At 41.0% G+C, this 19359-nt stretch overlaps 3 protein-coding genes across 8 annotated transcripts; 2 read left to right on the forward strand and 1 right to left on the reverse strand.

Moving 5' to 3' along the window:
- The first annotated feature begins 1321 nt into the window (after positions 1-1321).
- On the forward strand, positions 1322-3751 carry LOC105896217 (carbonic anhydrase 15-like). Of its 2 annotated transcripts, XM_042708483.1 has the most exons (5): positions 1322-1417; positions 1731-2404; positions 2492-2558; positions 2728-2891; positions 3046-3751. In XM_042708483.1, exons 2-5 carry the CDS (start codon positions 2276-2278, stop codon positions 3253-3255), a joined length of 570 nt encoding a protein of 189 aa, XP_042564417.1. In that variant the 5' UTR covers positions 1322-1417; positions 1731-2275; the 3' UTR covers positions 3256-3751. The 2 variants fall into 2 exon arrangements, with proteins under 2 accessions (XP_042564417.1, XP_042564416.1); XM_042708482.1 differs by having other exon boundaries at positions 1322-2404.
- A 140-nt stretch (positions 3752-3891) lies between these two features.
- Positions 3892-13253, reverse strand: asl (argininosuccinate lyase). Of its 2 annotated transcripts, none has more exons than XM_031571983.2 (16): positions 13178-13253; positions 9045-9239; positions 8531-8614; positions 8157-8213; positions 7916-8013; positions 7573-7650; positions 6986-7063; positions 6659-6711; positions 6400-6462; positions 6149-6263; positions 5865-5949; positions 5396-5455; positions 4989-5072; positions 4776-4856; positions 4563-4669; positions 3892-4408 (listed from the first exon to the last, which is right to left on the reverse strand). In XM_031571983.2, the coding sequence occupies exons 2-16, from the start codon at positions 9189-9191 to the stop codon at positions 4264-4266; spliced, it is 1335 nt and encodes a 444-aa protein (XP_031427843.1). In that variant the 5' UTR covers positions 9192-9239; positions 13178-13253; the 3' UTR covers positions 3892-4263. The 2 variants fall into 2 exon arrangements, with proteins under 2 accessions (XP_031427843.1, XP_012678461.1); XM_012823007.3 differs by lacking the exon at positions 13178-13253 and adding an exon at positions 9436-9748.
- Positions 13254-13636: 383 nt separating this feature from the next.
- tpst1l (tyrosylprotein sulfotransferase 1, like) lies at positions 13637-19158 on the forward strand. 4 transcript variants are annotated; one of them, XR_004164143.2, is made up of 6 exons: positions 13637-13793; positions 14859-14906; positions 15247-16143; positions 17724-17980; positions 18390-18466; positions 18640-19158. XR_004164143.2 is itself a non-coding variant. In XM_031571984.2 (5 exons), exons 2-4 carry the CDS (start codon positions 15299-15301, stop codon positions 18423-18425), a joined length of 1083 nt encoding a protein of 360 aa, XP_031427844.1. In that variant the 5' UTR covers positions 13638-13793; positions 14859-15298; the 3' UTR covers positions 18426-18466; positions 18640-19158. The 4 variants fall into 4 exon arrangements, 1 of the variants encoding a protein (XP_031427844.1); XR_004164142.2 differs by having other exon boundaries at positions 14859-14896; XR_004164141.2 differs by having other exon boundaries at positions 14859-16143.
- The last annotated feature ends 201 nt before the right edge of the window (positions 19159-19359 follow it).

Genomic DNA, 19359 nt, shown 5'->3' on the forward strand with positions numbered 1-19359 from the left:
ACATGTCCCTCCCCCTCTACCTACACTACCTCTCCCTCCTCTCCTCTCCTCCCTCCCTGTCGCTGCCTCTCAGGTGCTCTCCTCTCACCTTGAGCAGTCAGTGTAGTGGCGTACCAGAGTCATGAGGACCACTCTTCCCCTCTCCATGCTTCTGTCTGTTCTTTCATACTGCACAGGTAAGCGCTCGTGTGAAAAAGAGGTAGAAAACGTTCTGTGTTTTTATCATGAATACAAAACTTAGTTAGTACAAGCCTATTAATTTTTGTACGTTGTTGGTTGAAAAAAGTATAGATTTTCATTATAAACATTTCTCATGTATTTTCAATAATGATAGCTATGACTGAATACTACATAATACTGCAAACAAAATATTTAAGCACCTGTATCACTTCTTTGCATTTATATGTTTAAATTAATTACTTGAGCTGTCAATCATTAGCAGAAGGCATGGAAGAAAACGTGTTGGGTAGACATATGTATACACCTACATATTTTCAGCAGCAAGTAACAGCATATAAATTATGTAGAAGTGGTGAAAATTGTTGCAGAGGTTTCCGGTTATAGTATATTAACCCCTGTACTCTCCTCTTGTCAATGGTGTTGGGTAAACAGTGGCGCCGTTAATGGTCTATTAATGTTCCTTAGATCATTATCTAAACCTGCCTTTAAGAGTCTCTACAACAGGCCTTTGTTTAAAAACTTCACCATTTAATGAAAAGTGCCCTCAATAGATCTCTTTGTCAAAAAGAGGGTATCAAAGTTGAAATGAATTGACGCTGTGTTTGCTGATCAATCAGGTGTCCAAAATTACCCCTTACAGTACAGTCTTTGTCCAGTTTTCTCAGACCACACTAATCCTCGAACAAAACAGAACAACAAAAGAACCTCAGAAAGCAAATGGATGAGTGGTTTGGGAAGAGATAAAGACAGAAAGCCAGATAGAAAAAAAGAAAAAAAAAGAACATGATAAAAATAAAAATAAAATATCAATAAACCTACCAACTTCATACAGAATGGTAGAAGAGGCTGACTGGTAAGGGGGGAAGAGACTGACTGGCTAAGGAAATTGGCTGGGGATTGAGGCGGGGATAGCCCAGGTCTGTGTGGGTGTGACGTCCTTTCGGTGTAAGGTCAGGTAGAAATGTTGCTGACGGCAAGATTATCAGCCCATGGCTCAGAAGGCCTGATAAATAACTAAATGTGTCAGTTAATAACCACTGCTATTTCTTTAGCCGCGACTCCTGTGACCCATGACAGTCACACAGCTTGCATGCTTGTGTGAGCTTGTCTATGTGCATGTTTCAGTGTGTGTGTGTGTGTGTGTGTGTGTGTGTGTGTGTTTGTGTTCCAGGTCAGTACCATACAACTCATCCATGGTGCTACCACAGCCAGTACTCATGTGATGACACCTGCGAGGGTAAGTGTCACCTGCATCAGTAGTACAGAGACATGGTTAAATGCACATAGAGGTTTTTGTATCTAACTTTGACTTCCAAAAAGGCAAGCGTGTCTGTGAGTTTTTTATTCATCAACTAGAGGGGAAAAAATGCAACTACTCCCGGTCTCCTGTCACTCTATGGTGTATTGTTTTACTACTAGCTGTTTTATTTTTCCAATTTTCGCTATCAGATCTGTATGATTTTGTTGTATTCCAGTTCAAATCGTTCTGGTTTGAGACATATTTTGTCGACCCAGTTCTAGCCTGACCTTGGTTATATCTGTCTTTTCAGAGCCGGGAAAATGGTCCACACTGTTCCCTGAATGTGGAGGGCAGAGACAATCTCCCATTAACATAGTCACGAGTCGAGTCCTGTATGACGCGGCTCTGACCTCATTCACCTTTGAAGGGCACAATCATGTCAGTAACATCACAGTGGATCACCTTGGACACTCTGGTGACTCAACTCTTTTTTACTACTTTAATTTACCTTTCAAGTGTGTGTGTGCTGAATTGAGTATGACAGCATTGACCGATGAAAAACCTTCTGTTATTTCAGCTCATTTTGCTCTCCCTCCATCTGCGAAGATCCATGGAGGGGGCCTGGCCAGCACTTATAAGGCCCTGCAGTTTCACCTCCACTGGGGGGTAGATGCAGGACCCGGCTCTGAGCACACGGTGGATGGAGAGCGCTACCCCATGGAGGTTGGCATGCACTCGTCTCAATGCACAGAGCAGCTGGGACAACACTGCAGATGGGTTGTTTGATAAGCTGAGAGTATGGGAAGATATGGGCACCAAACTGTCCTGTGAGGGTGTGTGTGTGTGTTCAGGTGTATGCCTCTCCTTATATTTGTGCTCTCTCTTTTGAAGTTGCACGTCGTCCACATCAAAGAGAAATACCAGACTCTGGAAGAAGCTGAAAGTGACAGTGCAGGAATAGCCTTACTTGCCTTCTTCTTTGAGGTGCGGCTCTCTGAATCTCTCATGCATCTGCTTTGACTATAGATTCCACTTAAATAATTACATAAGACTCCTCCATGCTCTCCCTAGGAATCACTGGAAGACAACCCTCACTTCGATACAGTACTTGAAGCTTTAAGAAGAGTGCGCTACATTGGTGAGCTAGATGACTTGAGAAAATTGTCATTGCCAAGTCCAGTCCAGACTTTAATATAGTCCTGGACAAAAGATTGATTCCTCACACTGGAACACTATTTATTTAAGGTAATGAGAAGTTAATGTGCAAATCTCTACATTTGTTTTATCTTGTCCTGTGGTGGTTACAGGAAACACCAGCTCAGTCGCAGCTTTCAAACTGAGTGACATCATCCCTCCGGCCCATGAGCTGTCTGCCTACTATCGCTACTCCGGGTCCATGACAACACCCGGCTGCAATGAGTCCGTTATTTGGACCATATTCCAGAGGACCCTGCCAGCCAGTCACAGACAAGTAAGAGACCATGATCCCATAACCCATAGTACACAATACAAAGACTGCAGTGGATACTGAATCCATCGCACCAAATGTATACTTTTATGCTACAGAATGTAAATATATTTAGTAAGTATATGTAACTGTCAATCTCCTGTCCACTTCTCCCCAGCTGGTGGACGTGGCTGAAGAGGTGTGGTACTGGACTGGGAAGCCCATGACAGACATCTTCAGACCTACTCAGCAACTCAACGGCAGAACTGTGTACAAGTCCTCAGCCATTCCGGTTCTCCCAGGTTCTGCGGGCCCAGTTTTCCTGCGGTCCACACTCTTGCGTCTGTGCTCCTTTCTTGTATTTGTTAGCTTGTGTTGTGTACAGTGAGGTGATATGAAACACACACATACTCGGCCCCTTCCATTCCAGAGTAGACTCATCGTCTCCTAATTACCAGATGGCCCAGGCCTGCTTTTATAATGTATTTGCCTTGTTCATCTTCCTGCTTGGGTTATCTTAATGAGATGTGAATGTTTTATTTGTTTTACGGAATACTGTCTGTCTCTTCTCCTACCGGTCATAAGGTGCTCGGTGTGCGATGCCACTAGACCAAAGGGAAATGTCAACTGCCTCCAGAATTAGAAGCTATCTAGCAGCAGCAGCAGCAGCTTTGACACCATAGCCAGAGCTGATGTAAGATTGATTTCAAACTCAGTCAATCTATATGCTCTTCTAAGGTTTGCCCAAGTAATACAATCTAAGGTTATATATATATATATATAGTAATTTTCTTAATTATATATGCACAAACTTCTAAATAGAGGGGAATCTCGTATAGTATACAGGAACGGTAGGTACATGGGGTGCATTTGTGAAAGTGGTACAACTGAAATGTAATAGTGCGGTCATTGACCAATACTGTCATTATTGACAAAATGAACAATTCTGTCCATACTGAGCAGACAGACACGACAATGCCATTGACATGCTGTAAAGAACACTAAATAAAAGAAGAAATTAGCATTATGCTAGACCTCTATGGTTTGTTTTATTTGCAGCATAACCTGGTTGACCTAAATATTATGAGATAAACACGGATGCAAAGAAACAACACATCCAGTAAAATCATACCTTGACAGTCAGAACCCTTAGACTTATTCACCATGGGACGCAAAAGCTTACTATGCAATTTCAGTAACTTTCATTTAAGAGAGGAGTGCATTCAGTCATGTTATTTGTAACAGTATAACATCCACTCTTCAGATATGGAAACCAGAGATCACCTCAGCACAAAGTTAATATATAATTAAGTGTGTGTTTATATATGCACACTCCCATTGCTTAAACTCGCAATTGTTGTGAGGGTGTGCGTTCATTATCGCATGGCAGAGTGCGTTAATGCTTGTATTTCTCCTGCCAGGTCTTCATGTGGTCTATCTGTGCCAGCACGCTGCTCTTGGCTGTGCCTCCCATGGCGCTGTACTGCTCCACGCTGCTGCTGTAGTCCCACACAGAGGACACATCACTGTCGAACAGCGGGCTAGAGACAGAGAGAGAGAGAGAGAGTAGAAAGGGAGAAGGGAAACCAGAACAATGTCAGCAGATCTTCAACACTCTCAGTGTGTGTCTCTGTGTGTGTGTGTGTGTGTGTGTGTGTGCGTGTGTGTGCACGTGTGTGTTATGAGTTTTCTGACCTGGCGGTGTGCAAGTCTTCCAGAGTAAGTTCATTAAGCGGGACGTTTTTGGAATCAGCGAGAGCTACAGCCTTTCCAGAGCATCCATGAGCCTGTCTGAAAGGCATCTGAGGCAATCAGGAAACATTAGGTTAATTTTTGACTTGCTTGAGAAAACACGGAAGAAAGACAAAAGGAAAGGGGAAAAGAAAACAAAAAGAGAAATAAACCCACCCCTTTTCTGACCAGGTAGTAGGCTAGGTCAGTGGCAAGCATGTCAGGACTAAGGGCAGCCTTCATTGCACTGCTATTCACCTGTTAAGAACGGTTAATAAACAAACACATATGTCTATGTCAGAACAAGTGCCACCAATGAACATATCTCAATGAGCTGGCCCACACAGTGCGAGTCAATGCGGTCAGGGGAGGGTCGGCCCGACCTCTTACCTTCAGTGTGGCTATGACACCTGTGGCGATCTGGAGAACAGCTTCAACTGTGTCATACACATCAAACATGGCCTCCTTATCCTCCTGAAGCAGGTGAAGGAAATATAAGGCAGACATTTGGATGTGGACGTTCAAAAAATGGCGTAATTGGAATTGGATTACAATACTACATATGAACATGTAGAATTATCTAGGAATTTAATTCACAGCGGGATATACTGGCATACATATTCCACATGAGCGACAATTACATACATGGAAGTTATTATAACAGCTACACACACACAAACCCAGTTACTATATGGGCTGAATGAATTTCTGTTTTTCAAATCTCACCAATTGGTCTCATAACATCACCACCAGTGTTGATCTCCATCTATTCCTGTAAAGTATGCTCACATTCTCACCTGTAAGTCTTTATTGTAGGTGCTGGGCAGGCCCTTCAGTGTCATGAGAAAACCTGCACACTGAGGCAAACACAGTGTGATAAGTGCAGAGGTGGTGGTAAAAGTATGAAAACCTTCAGATTCTCAAACTAACATCCAGTTAGTTCAGTGGCACTAGATACTAAAATGTCCACTTGTCTGAATTAAGAAAACATTGATGTGTGCCTGTATGCGTGTGAGTGTATTTCTTGGAAATGGTCGCAAACAATAATTGGAGACGTTCTTGTTAACATTTTCCTCAGAAACAGAGCTCAGATCAGCTGTGCAACCACAGCGCTTCTCCATTTTTTCCACAGACGATGACAGAAATGAGTCCCTTTTCTCAAAAACATCCTTCAGAAACATCCCTTTTCTCAAGAAGCTTCATGTGCTAACACTGGAACTTCTCCACATTGTCTTACTTCAAACCCAAGATTCATAAGTCCCTTACTCTTCCGAAGACCCGTCCGGCCTTGCTGCGGATAAGCTCCAGGCTGTCAGCATTCTTCTTCTGGGGCATCAGGCTGCTGCCAGTGCTGCTCACGCCACAAACACACAAACACAGAGCTCTAACTACTGCACTACCCAAAGCACACACTGGACACACAACACGGGGAGCGCATGCAAGAGGACGGGACTGTCAAAAAGCAGCCTTTTGGACATCTGAATAACTGTAACACTCTATATTGTGTGTGTGTGTGTGTGTGTGTGTGTGTGTGTGTGTGTGTGTGTCACCTGTAAGCATCAGACAGTGTGACAAAGGAGAACTCTTTGGTGCTGTAGATGATTAGGTCTTCTGCCATCTTACTGAGGTGAGTGAGACTTAAAGATGCCCAGAAGAGGAACTCAGCTGTCAAAACGCACGCACGCACAAACACACATACACAATACCACAATAAACTCAATGCATATGGGTATATGCAGTGTACAAAACAGAAATATGAACATTTATCATCCTTCCTGTATGTAAAACAAAAACAACATACCAACAAAATCTCTCTCTGCTGTTGCATCCATACTGTTGATACTGACTGAATCAAAGGCCAGTTCTATACAAAAAAGTTAGACACAGACAGTTATACAGCATATATTAAAATGATTTTGTAAGAGAAAACCCATGCCCATAGTCAGACTCAGTGCAACTAGGATGCACAACAGCATCTTTCAACCATTACTTTAAAAATGCTAGATAATCAGAATACTATAGTGTAAACTGGGGCTTGCATTGATGCCATAATTGACCACCTTTACAAAGCAGTTTGCGATCAATGTTGAATGGATTCCCTGCAATGGCACCACTGTAAATACAAAGTAAACACATATTGTAATACAGGTCGAAAGAAAAGACAATCTATTTGAACAGAATGTTAGGCTGGTATTTACATTTCTATGTATAACTAGAGTGCTTTATGTGTATTTGGAATTGAAAGACTTGGTCAACAATACATTTCCAAGAGAAATTGTGGTAGAATGGGGTGAGAGTTAATACCAAAAACATGGGTTGATCTTTTTATATTAGTTAGTTTTTATATTAGTTATTTTTTGAGTGTCATCTTAAAGGTGAAAGGGTACCTTCCGAGAGGCAGGACATTAACTCGCCGCCGAATTTCATCAAGTTTCTCCACATCTCTGCTCAAGGCCACCACATGGCTGAAATCAGACACAGGGAGAAAGTGAAAGAGCGATACCACAAGACTTGGCAAGGCAACATTAAAAAAGAGCTCTGACATGCTAAATATCACATACAGATTTAAGGGTGCTGTCCTTGATCATCCATTCCACTTTTTGTCTAATTCAACTAAATTCTCTTTACGCTCCTGTAGCTGTCTGTCCAGTGTGTGCACTAAAAAAAAAACTCTTACTCTTGCAGTTCTGGCTCTGTACATAGAAAAACAAACAAACCCCTAACCCTAGGCCTGAACTGAACCATACACTATTCCAGCTAATCAACAACGTTGTTTCAGGAGCACGGAAGGAAGGGGTGTATTTGATTGGCTGTTGAGCTCAAATATTAACAACCTTTCACGAGGACTGCACCTTTAATGTCAAACTAAATGTACGACTCCAGCTCAGACACAAATAAGTCATGCCTTTCCTATCCTCTTAATAGGATCTGCAACTTTGCATTAGTTCTCTTGGGGGAAAAAAACTCACTTTACCTCATAATCCAGTGGCTCCATCGGATTGGTTGAGCTCTCTGCATGTGTGTGTACCCAGGGAAAAGGATGTCTATCTCTCTAAACATGGTCAAAAGTGTGGGTGCATGTAACACAAATTAAAAAGCAGGTTTTGATATGCATTATATTTGGCTAAATTATTTAGAAGACTCCATTATGTGAGTCTGCGTGTAAGTGAGTGAGAGTTTCTGACCAAGAGTGTGTGCAAGTGCGTGTTAGGAAGACCTACATGTGCTTATGTGTGACAGTGTGGGTAAGTCAGTGGGTGTTTGTGACCAAGTGTGTGTGTGTGTGTGTTATGAGGAGGGTATGCACATATGTTTACCTAGAGGCCCTCTCCACCATGGTAGTTATAAGCAGTAAGGCATGGCCCTTCACAATACCTATCGCATCCCGTAACCAAAGCCTCATGTCTGTGACAACCTGTTAAGATTATGAAAGAATGCAGGTGAACTCCACCCTCATACATTCCAATAAACCACTGAATCTCCTTCATGTATCATCACAGATATTAGCACCGCAGAACACTTGCAAAGTACACATTGACCAATAACGCTGAAACTCACCTGGTCATTTCTACTTCTACCTGTATGCAGCTTGCCTGCGGCGTCTCCAATCAGTTCCTGCACAAAGCAGAAAAGCTCATGAATGCATGGAATCAAGAATCATGAAACGAGAGCAGGTTTACACTTAGGGGAATGACTCAATATCTTCATTTTTTCCTTCCAGAAACAGAAACACTGGGTTACGAGACTTAAATCTTAACTGAGGTCAAATGCTATTTGTCCTCGGTTGTGAATGGTGTGACAATTGGACAGGAGAGACAGCAAAACAGACAGCAAAACAGGACAATTGTGCACTACTATCAAAGTTGTCTTTGAACATATTACAAGACAACAGAACTGAAGTCGGTACAACAAAAAGAGTCAGAGTGGCTTGCCTTAAGCCGACGCTCATTGGCTGTGTGGATGTCTTCATCTCCTGATTTAATTTGAAAGGACCCCCCAGACCATTCTGCATAAACCTGGTTTGAGTAAATATAGACACAGGACAGTACGAAACATTTGATATGGCATCTACTATCTTCCTATAATATCTGAATGTCATTAACCAAATGTAGGCCATTGTAAACATTTTGGTGAAATGTGTATAATTTACTTTCTTTGTAACTGGCATATGTTTTCAGCACTCAAGCCTGATTCAAATTCATTGTCCAAAACAGAAGCATTGTTTGACGAATGCAACAAACAAAAGCTCAATGTGCAGTCACATGATTATACAACAATTGTCCTGTGAACAACATGACACAGAAGCCATTGGTCTCTGTCATCCATTTTTGTATGTCACCTATTAAGTCTATACCAACACAACTGCCAAGGGAGAAAAAAAATCTGACTGTAAAAAACTGTTTCTTTTGGTTCTGATCAGAAGAACTGAAATAGACAGAAACTCACTTGATCAAGACCAGTGACAATCTGGTTCATCTCATCCTCCGTCACAAGGTTAGCCTTCTGTAGCGCCAAAACATATGCCTTGCTGCCCCTGATGTCTGCGTCCCACATTCTCTGGTCATATGCTATTGAGGCGTTGAACTTTTCCATGATAGCGTCAGTTTCACCAGCGAACCTCCCTCCCCAGAGTTTAGACCCCTGCAGAACACCATATTGTTAACAATGATTTGTGATATCACTAAAAAAAATTCAATAAAAAGCACGCTAGCTAGTAACGTTCTGCAAGAAACAGCTGCATTTCTATACTGATTTGTTTGTGTTGTACAGACTATATAGTGATCAATCGATACTCACTACAGTCAAACACTATCTATTAGTCTTACTCAGGCTTTACCTCCGAGCTGTCACGGGCGCTTGTAGAACTCATGGTCGGACAGGCAACCCTGAACTGAGACAACAGGTGGTGGTGTTCACCGCTTTAAAGCTACTTAGCCTAACGTTACTAACCTAGCTAGCAAACTTCCTACCACTTTGCGTTTTCTGCGATACCGTTATTCTACTACTTGTATGTATACGTTAATTATAATATTACACGTGTGACCCTAAGGAACATGAATTCATTGGTAGTCGTACTGTCCCTCAGCTATCCATTGCAACCAAACCAAGCCTGTTTTATGTGTATGCGGGGGGGTGTGCGCCGTAAAATTATTTTCAGTGAAGCGTAGTCCCTCCCATTTTGACTACTGTATGGAATCAAAAGAGGGTCAAACAGATTTAAGTTTGGAATCCGATGTACGAATATCATATCAATCGTAAAGGTTAGGGATTTTTTTTTTAAAAACGGCACAAAATATTTGCAGTCTGTGTGGTTACCAACACATATTCTCAATACGCAGCGTCTACTGACTATATATAATGGTATTAAAGATAAAATAGATTTGCATTTCCTGAAGGAAAGACCAGTGCGTAATAATAATAATTATCAAAATAAATATAAAGTAACTGACATTTAAAGCAATTCAATGTATGCAGGCAAAGAATGACAAAGTAGAAGGAAGACAAAAAGTGAGAGAAGAAAGAGGTGTGTAAAGACTGATAGATTGAGAGAAGGGCAATTCCATTCATTAAAGAGAGTGACACAGTACCGTGTTTTTGATAAAAAACAAATACAGGGAGAGAAAAATAAATCAATTAAAATAGACAAATAGTGAGTAACTGAGTGCAAGAGAGAGATAAAGACACAAGACAAACAAATTAAGAGACAGAATGGAGAGAGAGAGAGAGAGAGAAAGAGAATGAAAGACAGAAAAAGATACAAATAAATTAAACAGATTGAGATGTTAGATATAAAGATAGAGAGAAAGAAAGAAAGAAACAGTCAGACCATGATTGTGATAGTAATACTTTTATAGAGTTTTATCAAGCTTTAGAAACATGGATTAAAATATTAACCAAATAATTATACTTTTTACTTATCTCTTACACCCAAAGATGTGCATCAAATGAAACTAAATGTATTTGTGTTCGACAAACTGTCACTATGGCAGACACAGCACTAAACAACGACATTCCCTAACCCAAATAGTTGCAACGTAACAGTTACACCCCTTTCATAAGACTGTACCAGGTGTGACCAGGGTTAGGTTTAAGTGAAAGGTTTTGCAACACATCTTATTTAATTGTTATAAATATATATACAATGAGGGCATGTTACTGTAGGAACTTCATTGTTGGTCTACATTCAAGCATTTACACAGCCATTTCGCTCTCTCTCACTCTCTCTCTCTTCGTCGAGAGAAGTGGCAAACAGGGATGTTAAAACCCTGTAGTGAGGCATCATACAAATGGTGGACTTACTTTGTTTTGTATTTAACAACACTAATAATCAGCCATTGCCTATCAGGCATATTATTATATTGATAGAGTGATAGTGATGAAGCGATAGTGTGATGGAGTGATGGTGATAGAGTGATAAAAGAAACCTAAGAGATGGGGAAGTTAGATATTAAAGAGAAAAATAAAGATTTAATAAAGAAATAGATAGATATATAGATAGACAGTTGACTATTTAAATTGGAAAGACTGAGTGTTCAATGTTTCTATGAATTAACAAATATTTTTTACACATAAAAATGGACACCGCACAAACAGCCGTGTTGGAATTGGGTTTATGTTTAATTGTGTTAATTCAAGAGCTTGGCGACAATGAGGACGATGAAAAGTGTGTAAGTGATTTTGTTGAATGACTAATTATCACCTGTAATTTGTCGATAAGTCTGCAGCTGTCAAACTTTCCCAAAACTCCCTATGCAATTTTTGCCATTTAGACTGACATCCTGCTCTCATCTATCTATCTATCTATCTATCTATCTATCTCCAGTTCTGTTTTCTCACTTTCATCCCTCTGTCCCTCTATGCTGTATCATCTCTCTTCATCACTCAAACAAATGAAGCCAATCATTCCACTTCCTCTTAATCCTCCCCTAACCTAACCATCTGTTTTCTTTTTTTAACTCTATCTATCTCTATGACTTCATCACCTTCCCAGTCTCACATTGAATAATACCTCTCTCTTTCTCTCAAATGTTGTTTTTATTTCCACTTCGTCATAATCCGGCCCTGGAGGAATGATGCTTTGCATCAGAATTTGCTCAGATCAAAAGGTCAACATGCAGAGAGGTTGGAACTATTTTCCTGGAGGGGGTGCTGTAAATGTATGTCTAAAATACATGCTTTTATATTAAATGTCAAAATGTCTGTCTGGCATTATGTGGTATTACAGTGTTAAGAAAGTTTGTCAGTATTGATACCAAACACAGTAGTTTTGCCAAGCACAAGGAAAAGAATGTGTTGCTGCTCTAAAAAAAGTTGGATTTGGTTTAATGACAGCAACTCTGGCCAGGCTAATCTCTAACTAGCTAAAGTATATAGTAGTTTATAATGTCTAGCATAGCCTACATAGATAGATAGATAGATAGATGGATACTGTATTCCTCCAGAGGGGAATTTTAGGACATCCAGTAGCTTATACAACTTGTACAACTCACAGACACACATACACAAATCACATACACATAGGGAGAACATGTTCAAAAGGAGTGGGGTGGTAACAGATACTGATACATGACATGATACTTACTGAAATGATGGATAACTTCAGTGGACTATACAAAGGTGAAATGGTTTATCATTAAGCTTTGCTGTGTTTGGTCGGTCACTGGCAACGTGTGCATAGCAAGCTAGTTACAGCTATGTGTGTTGAACACATGCACCAGTTATTTTATTGATGCATAGATGTCTTTGGCCAACATTGTTAGAGTGGTCAGGACTTCATGTTTGGATGTTTGAACGTATGCACAGATGTTAATGTATACCTCGCTGTGCGATTTTATAATCAATAATACATTCACAATATTATTATTGTTAATGGACTCGAACCCGCACCCTCGCTTGCTAAAAATTACACTTCAATCCCTGGGCTTCGCATTTGACACTAGCACAACATTTATAGTGTCTTTCACTGCATACTTCTGTATCTGGGTTGGTAAGGTTTAGGCATGAGATGTTAAATTAGTAAGGGTACGAATATCAGAGTTGCTTTTCGTCAAGGGTTGCAATTTCCTCGCGACTCAATGAGAAGGATGCATAGGTACGACACCAGTCACAAACTGCATGTATTCAGTGGGCTGCCAATTCTTCCGTCTGACCGCTGCAATCCACTTACAGTGCCCTCCACAATTATTGGCACCCTTAGTGAATATGAGCAAAACAGGCTATGAAAAAAATATGTCTTTGCTGTTTATCCTCTTGGTCTTTCACTCAAAATATTCACAAAAATCTTACCTTTTCATTGAAGTAAAATTATTGAAAAAAATAAATGTTTTGACATTAAAAAAATATTATTCTCCAAATCATGTTTGCCACAATTATTGGCACCCCTTAATTTAATTTCTTTTGCAGCCTCCCTTTGCCAAGATAACAGCTCTGAATCTTCTCCTATAATGCGTAATAGCTACGTCTTTCTGGGTCTGCCGGGAATCTATGAAACGTTCAACCAGTTTTATCATCTCTCTGATTATGACATCCGACAACACGTTTAGACATATTTAACTGAAATCTGCTTTTATATAGCTTACTCGAAAAATAAAGACGTTGCTCCTTAATTCGGAAAGGCCGCGAGTTCGATATAAACAAAAGGCATGTGACCTGTGACGTCACCTAAAAGAGGAATACAAAATGTCATGTTTTGGTGTGGGTATATGTGATGCGCATACACATAGAGGAGGAAAACGCGAACGCTTTGAGAAATCTTAAAATGATGTAAGTTTGAGGGCATGAGGAAGTTGCATATTCCTGCATTGCAGTCAGACTTTTTTGGGGTCCTACAAGTGTATACAAATGCATTTATCACCGGATACAAATAATCACGATGCGTGGGCCGTCACGGGAATACAATGAAGAAACGTTTTATTTCATTTGGAAAATACACACATACACACTGTACCGTTAAAATAAGCGTCACGAAACATTTGACCAATCAGATGCATCGAAACAGGTTACTGAGAATTTCACTATTTACTCGTCCAATGACACTCGAGCTTCGTTTCTTTCCTTCTCCCCTGAATTTACAATAAGTTTTTATGATTGATCTGTGTGCTCATGTCATGTTGCGACAAGCCAGTTTCCTAAGTAATCTAACAGTTCACTGACCTGAAATCTGATAAACAACTTTCATAACGGAGTAACATCTCGGTAAGTAATTTCTTCCGTAACTTATTTAATTCCATCGGATCAAATTGCTACATTTGAAGTAACGTTGCATACAGATAGGATCCAATGTCGCATTAACCTGCATATGCTTGTCAGACGGTCGATGGTGATTTAGCGTGAAAGTGTTTAAAAAATATCGACAACAGAGTCGACATTGTGTTGTTCAGAACATTGCACAGTTGCACAGGCACCAGATGCGATCGGACAGCTTTCACATTTATAAATGCCACCTATGTTTAGCTAACTAGCTAGCCAGACAGTAACCTTTTACCTTGTTTGCTGATGCGGTTTTTGCTTTCGGCTGCACACCATTTTAATCACTCGACAGTATCATGTCGAATGACCTCACAACAAGCAATAATGTCATACCGTAAATAGCTATGCGCTAGATTTCAAAGCACCTCTCGTTTTAAACCATGTATGCGGTTTGTTTAAAAACCACGTCCATGTCATTTTATCTAACGTCTGAAAGATAGATCACTGGCTTGCACAGGAGTTCATCATAATTGACTGCCTTATATCTGACACAATTAAATTAATAGGTTGGTTTCAGGCCTTTTAAAAAAAATTGTTTTACCAAAATTGTCTATTTATGGTCTCCACGTAACAGACGCTGGGCCTTTTACATTATTACGAAATTCAATGTTGGTATTGCTGTAATAGTAGTATTACATTCACTTTGATTTCTTTACATCGTTTCCCTGATTAACTGGTTATTGGTCATGTCATGGGAGCCACAACCCTCTCGCTGTAGTCATTTTTCATAATCAAAGAGAAGGGTATCAGATTCTAATCTTAGATTCTCATATAGATAGATAGATATATGAGATAGATAGATGGATACTTTATTAATCCCGAGGGAAATGTATATATTATCATACGTAGAAAAACAGCTACATTTGATGGAGCAGAAGACACAATACACTGGTCTAAGTTGGTCAAGAAAACGACATGATGTGTTTGTACTGGCGTCTGCCCATGACTTTTATAGTCTATCTCAACCAGCACCTCAAAATCATTATTTTTATATCATATTTTTTTTTGCAGGCGCCATGGAGCTGACACAACAAATCTGGGTCACCACAGTAAGAGAAGGTTTCTCAGTCAGCCCTCCCTATATACCCCCTGTCTGAGCCCAGAGGAGAAGAGGTCTTTTACCTCTTTGTGCTCATTTTTGGAACCCTTTCCCCCACCTCCGTCCATCCTACATACCTTTACCTTGCATTCCTCTCCCGACCTTTAACATCTTACCTCCTACATTCCTGTTCAATTGTCTTCCATTCTCATGGTGTTCTTTTGACTTGTTCCTTCTTTTGTCTTCACATTTCTCTTCTTCTCTTTTCTCCTCTCTTCTCCTTTTTCTCTTCTCTTCTTGTGTCTGAACTTTTTCTCTTTTCTACTCCTCTTCACATTTAATCTCTGTCTCGATCCATAGTGTAACTTCCCCACAAAACATCTGCATCCTCTTCTCTGTCCATCACTAATTCATGATGAGGAAACCACAAAACGTTCTGCTGCTGGCCTGTGTGGTCATCAGCTCTTTGACCGTATTCTACCTGGGCCTCAGCACCATGGAATGCCCAAGTCGTGGCCACTGGCACGGCAGCCACGGCAGGCGCTACTCCTGGACCTCCCTGAACCTGGGCCAGAACATGAGCGGCCCGCAGATCCCGCTGGAGTACAACGAGAACACACCGCTCATCTTCGTTGGCGGCGTCCCGAGGAGCGGCACCACACTGATGCGTGCCATGCTGGACGCCCACCCGATGGTGCGCTGCGGTGAGGAGACGCGCGTCATCCCACGCCTGCTTGCCATGCACTCCACCTGGAGCCGGTCGGCTCGCGAGCGCATGCGGCTAGACGAGGCCGGCGTCACCGATGAGGTACTGGACGCCGCCATCCGCGCCTTCCTGCTTGAGGTGATTGTGGGCCATGGTGAGCCGGCGCCGCGCCTGTGCAACAAGGACCCCTTCACCCTGAAATCGCTCTCCTACCTGAGCCACCTGTTCCCGCGCGCCAAGTTCGTGCTGATGCTGCGCGATGGCCGCGCCACCGTGCACTCCATGATCTCGCGCCGCGTCACCATCACAGGCTTTGACCTGAGCAGTTACCGCGACTGCCTGGTGAAGTGGAGCCGGGCGGCGGAGAGTATGTATGACCAGTGCCGCGAGGCCGGCGAGGAGAGGTGCATGTTGCTGCGCTACGAGCAGCTGGTCCTGCAGCCGCAGCAGGCCATGCAGAGGCTGCTGCACTTCCTTGACCTGCCCTGGGACACGGCCGTGCTCCACCACGAGCAGCTCATTGGGAAAGCCGGCGGAGTGTCACTGTCTAAGTAAGTACAGCTGAGAGGAGCAGAGAGAGAGAGAGAGAGAGAGAGAGAGAGAGAGAGAGAGAGAGAGAGAGAGAGAGAGAGAGAGAGACGACTACAGCATTGGTACTTTCCACATAAAACCAAAAGGCAGAGTGTAATGTTGGTTAATGTTACTTTTCCTTCATTTTTATCTTTCTTGTAACTGTCACAAGGTTTTTCTTCGCCTCTAGTTTCTACCCTTCTGTTGTATTTGATTTCTGATGATGGCCTCATAGCTGTTATCTTTTGCAGTCAGTCTGTTGACTAATACATTTAGTTGATCTGGTCAAGGTCCTAGCACCTTCACAATCTCATAAATGAGCTCTTCTTGTCAACCTTTTATAGAATGCAACTTGTCAAATTATTACGTATATGTTAGACTGGTACTGTTACTTTGAAAAAAGAGATGAATTCTGTTTACTGTAAACTGCTGTGACATTCAGCATAACACCTTTCTCGAGACAGTGTGTCCACCCCTTTTCTCAGACCATTTCTTTCACTCATACACTTACTTGGTAGAATTCCATACAAATATGTATTATAACAGTAAGGTGTAAAAAATGTAATGCCTTATAGAAATACCTCCATTACGCGAGTCAGGTGATGGTTACAGTGGAGCAGAAACTCCCTTCTCTCAATATTTTCAGGCGTTTGCTTGGCAAAGTTTTCTGAAAATCCGAAAATCCAGTTTAGATACACTTCCTGTACTATATTTGAATGCTCAGTATCTTTTATATTGTATAGATGAACAATACATTAGAAACACATTCAAATTTGGTAATTAAGTTAATTGCTCCATTGATTAAGCGATGGTTGGGTTGCTTTTTAAAATACATACATTTGTAATCATTGGCTGAAAGTGGGTCACTTAAAAACACTGCACTTAGCAAAAGGAAACAGTATTGTCCCATGAAGGAAGGTTACTTTGGGTATTTTTAGAGACAGGATAAAGGTAAATACAAGACTTAAATAGAATTAAATTGGATTCAGACATCGACTTATCATCCAACAATCTGCAGAGCACAACAGTAGAGGTTTTAGGATGCTGTTGTCCTTTAGTTAGGTTAGTTATTGCATCCTTCTTTCAGCAGAATTAAGTTATGAAGCAGCCTTTTACACAGTCTCTGCTGGCATAAAACATCAAACTGGTTTTGCATTTTGGTTTGTCTTATTTCACTTTTTTTCTTACTATTCTCCTGAATATTATTTTCTAAATATTTAAACTAAAATGTGTATTAATGCAGTGCAGCTACATACTTCTATACAACAGCATAATCAAAAAAAAAAGGAAAGGAAAGACATTGTAACATCTCAAGATCGTAGATGTAGGGATGAGGAAAACACAAATGCAATTACTTTTTTGCCTGAGTGGTGTCACATTTATAGAAATTAAGACTTGCTGGTGGAGGGAGAGTCCCTGCCAATCTCCTTATGAGTACTGCATCTGTGGACAGATCGAGTAAATATAAATGAGGTAGAAATTTGAGCCTTGCCTTTCACTACTGCAGTGATTCACTCCTACCATCTGGTTTGCTTAATGAGGCCACTTGGCTGTCTTCCAGGACAGAGCGCTCCACAGACCAAGTGATGAATCCGGTCAACACGGAGGCCTTGGTGAAGTGGGTTGGCAAGATCCCGGCTGATGTGTTGAAGGATATGGCGGACATCGCGCCCATGCTGAGCAGACTCGGCTACGACCCTCAAGCCAACCCCCCTGATTACACCAAACTACAGGAGCCCTCACATGGGAACAGTACTCTACTGGTGAGGGACAGTGTGGCGTCACATCTTGAAAGAGTTCTAAAAAATTTGATGCAAGGTGAACACACAGGCTATAGTACACACGGAGTCAAACAAGATGTCATAACGATAACGGTTATGTTATAGGCCAGATGTGTTTGTGTGTGTTTGTGTGTTTGTGTGTGTTTGTGTGTTTGTGTGTGTTTGTGTGTGTGTGTGTGTGTGTGTGTGTGTGTGTGTGTGTGTGTGTGTGTGTGTGTGTGTGTGTGTGTGTGTGTGTCCTGAACTCTGGGCTTGTGTCCTGGAGGGGGATTACTTGCCCGTGTCCTTAGAAAGAGATTTAATCATGTTCTTAATGGCGACTCGCAACTGAAATACTAATTCATCTGATGGCTGGGGTTTATCTACATCTCGATCACTAACCCAGAATTTTAAGTCATGAAGAGAGTCAAGTAAAGCTGATGTTTGTTTTTGTTCTACTTTTTTAGATGCACAGAACTGTGGAAAGTCCTGATCCCAGTTAGGACTGATGCACAGCTGACAATCATGATGATAACCAGTATTGGTATGTATATTGGCCTTTGATTTGGCACTTTACACCAACAATTTCTAGATTTTTGTCAAAGTGTTTATTCATATAAATATCTAATGTACACATACTTGCATATAGTACCCCACCATTAATTTCCAGTTGAAATATCAGTCTGTAACAGTTGTGTTACTTGTCATTTTTTATAGACCTGCAGTTCTGTCCGGCGACCCCTATGGGAGGTTGGTTTCTGCCTCTTGTCATGGCTATGTTCATTGGATGCCAATGATTTTTGGAGAGGAACCCAGCTGCCTATTTCCATTTGTTGAGGATATGATTTTCAACATAGCCAGCATTCATAAATTACATGTAAAGAAATGCTGTCATAAGCACAGGTGATACAATTAACTTGGTGTTAATGAATGTCATTCAAATATGTACATTTCCATATCAGGATGGTCATGGAACCTCAAGTGCAAGATGTGCCATATTTCTGTGAGCATAAATATTTTCGTGCTGTTTGTCTTCAATTTAACTTTTGTGATAAAATACATCTATATTCATTACCAATACAAATAGTACATCATGTCAGACTTCATAGTGTGTTGGTCTTTGTTTTTTGTTTTTCTGTGGAGCAGACAATGATGTGATCTCAGAGATAATTTATTAAAGAGAGATTTATTTTTCAAATGTGTTGTATGTATTTCTATTAAATGTCTTTTTGTTCACTCTGTTGTGCAGTTTAATAACGGTAGTTTTAAATCTACAAAGACTCCTGGTGACACACTTATAGGGAATAAGTGATACAGTCTGTGTCAGACATGTGAAAAGCTGTGGCCAAACTGGACATCACGTGTAGGTCTCCACCATCAGGGAGTAATTTGTTACTATATATGAGCGTATGAGCCACTAGCATATGAAACTTATAA

This window comes from Clupea harengus, chromosome 8, assembly GCF_900700415.2.
Source record: "Clupea harengus chromosome 8, Ch_v2.0.2, whole genome shotgun sequence".
Classification (NCBI taxonomy): domain Eukaryota; kingdom Metazoa; phylum Chordata; class Actinopteri; order Clupeiformes; family Clupeidae; genus Clupea; species Clupea harengus.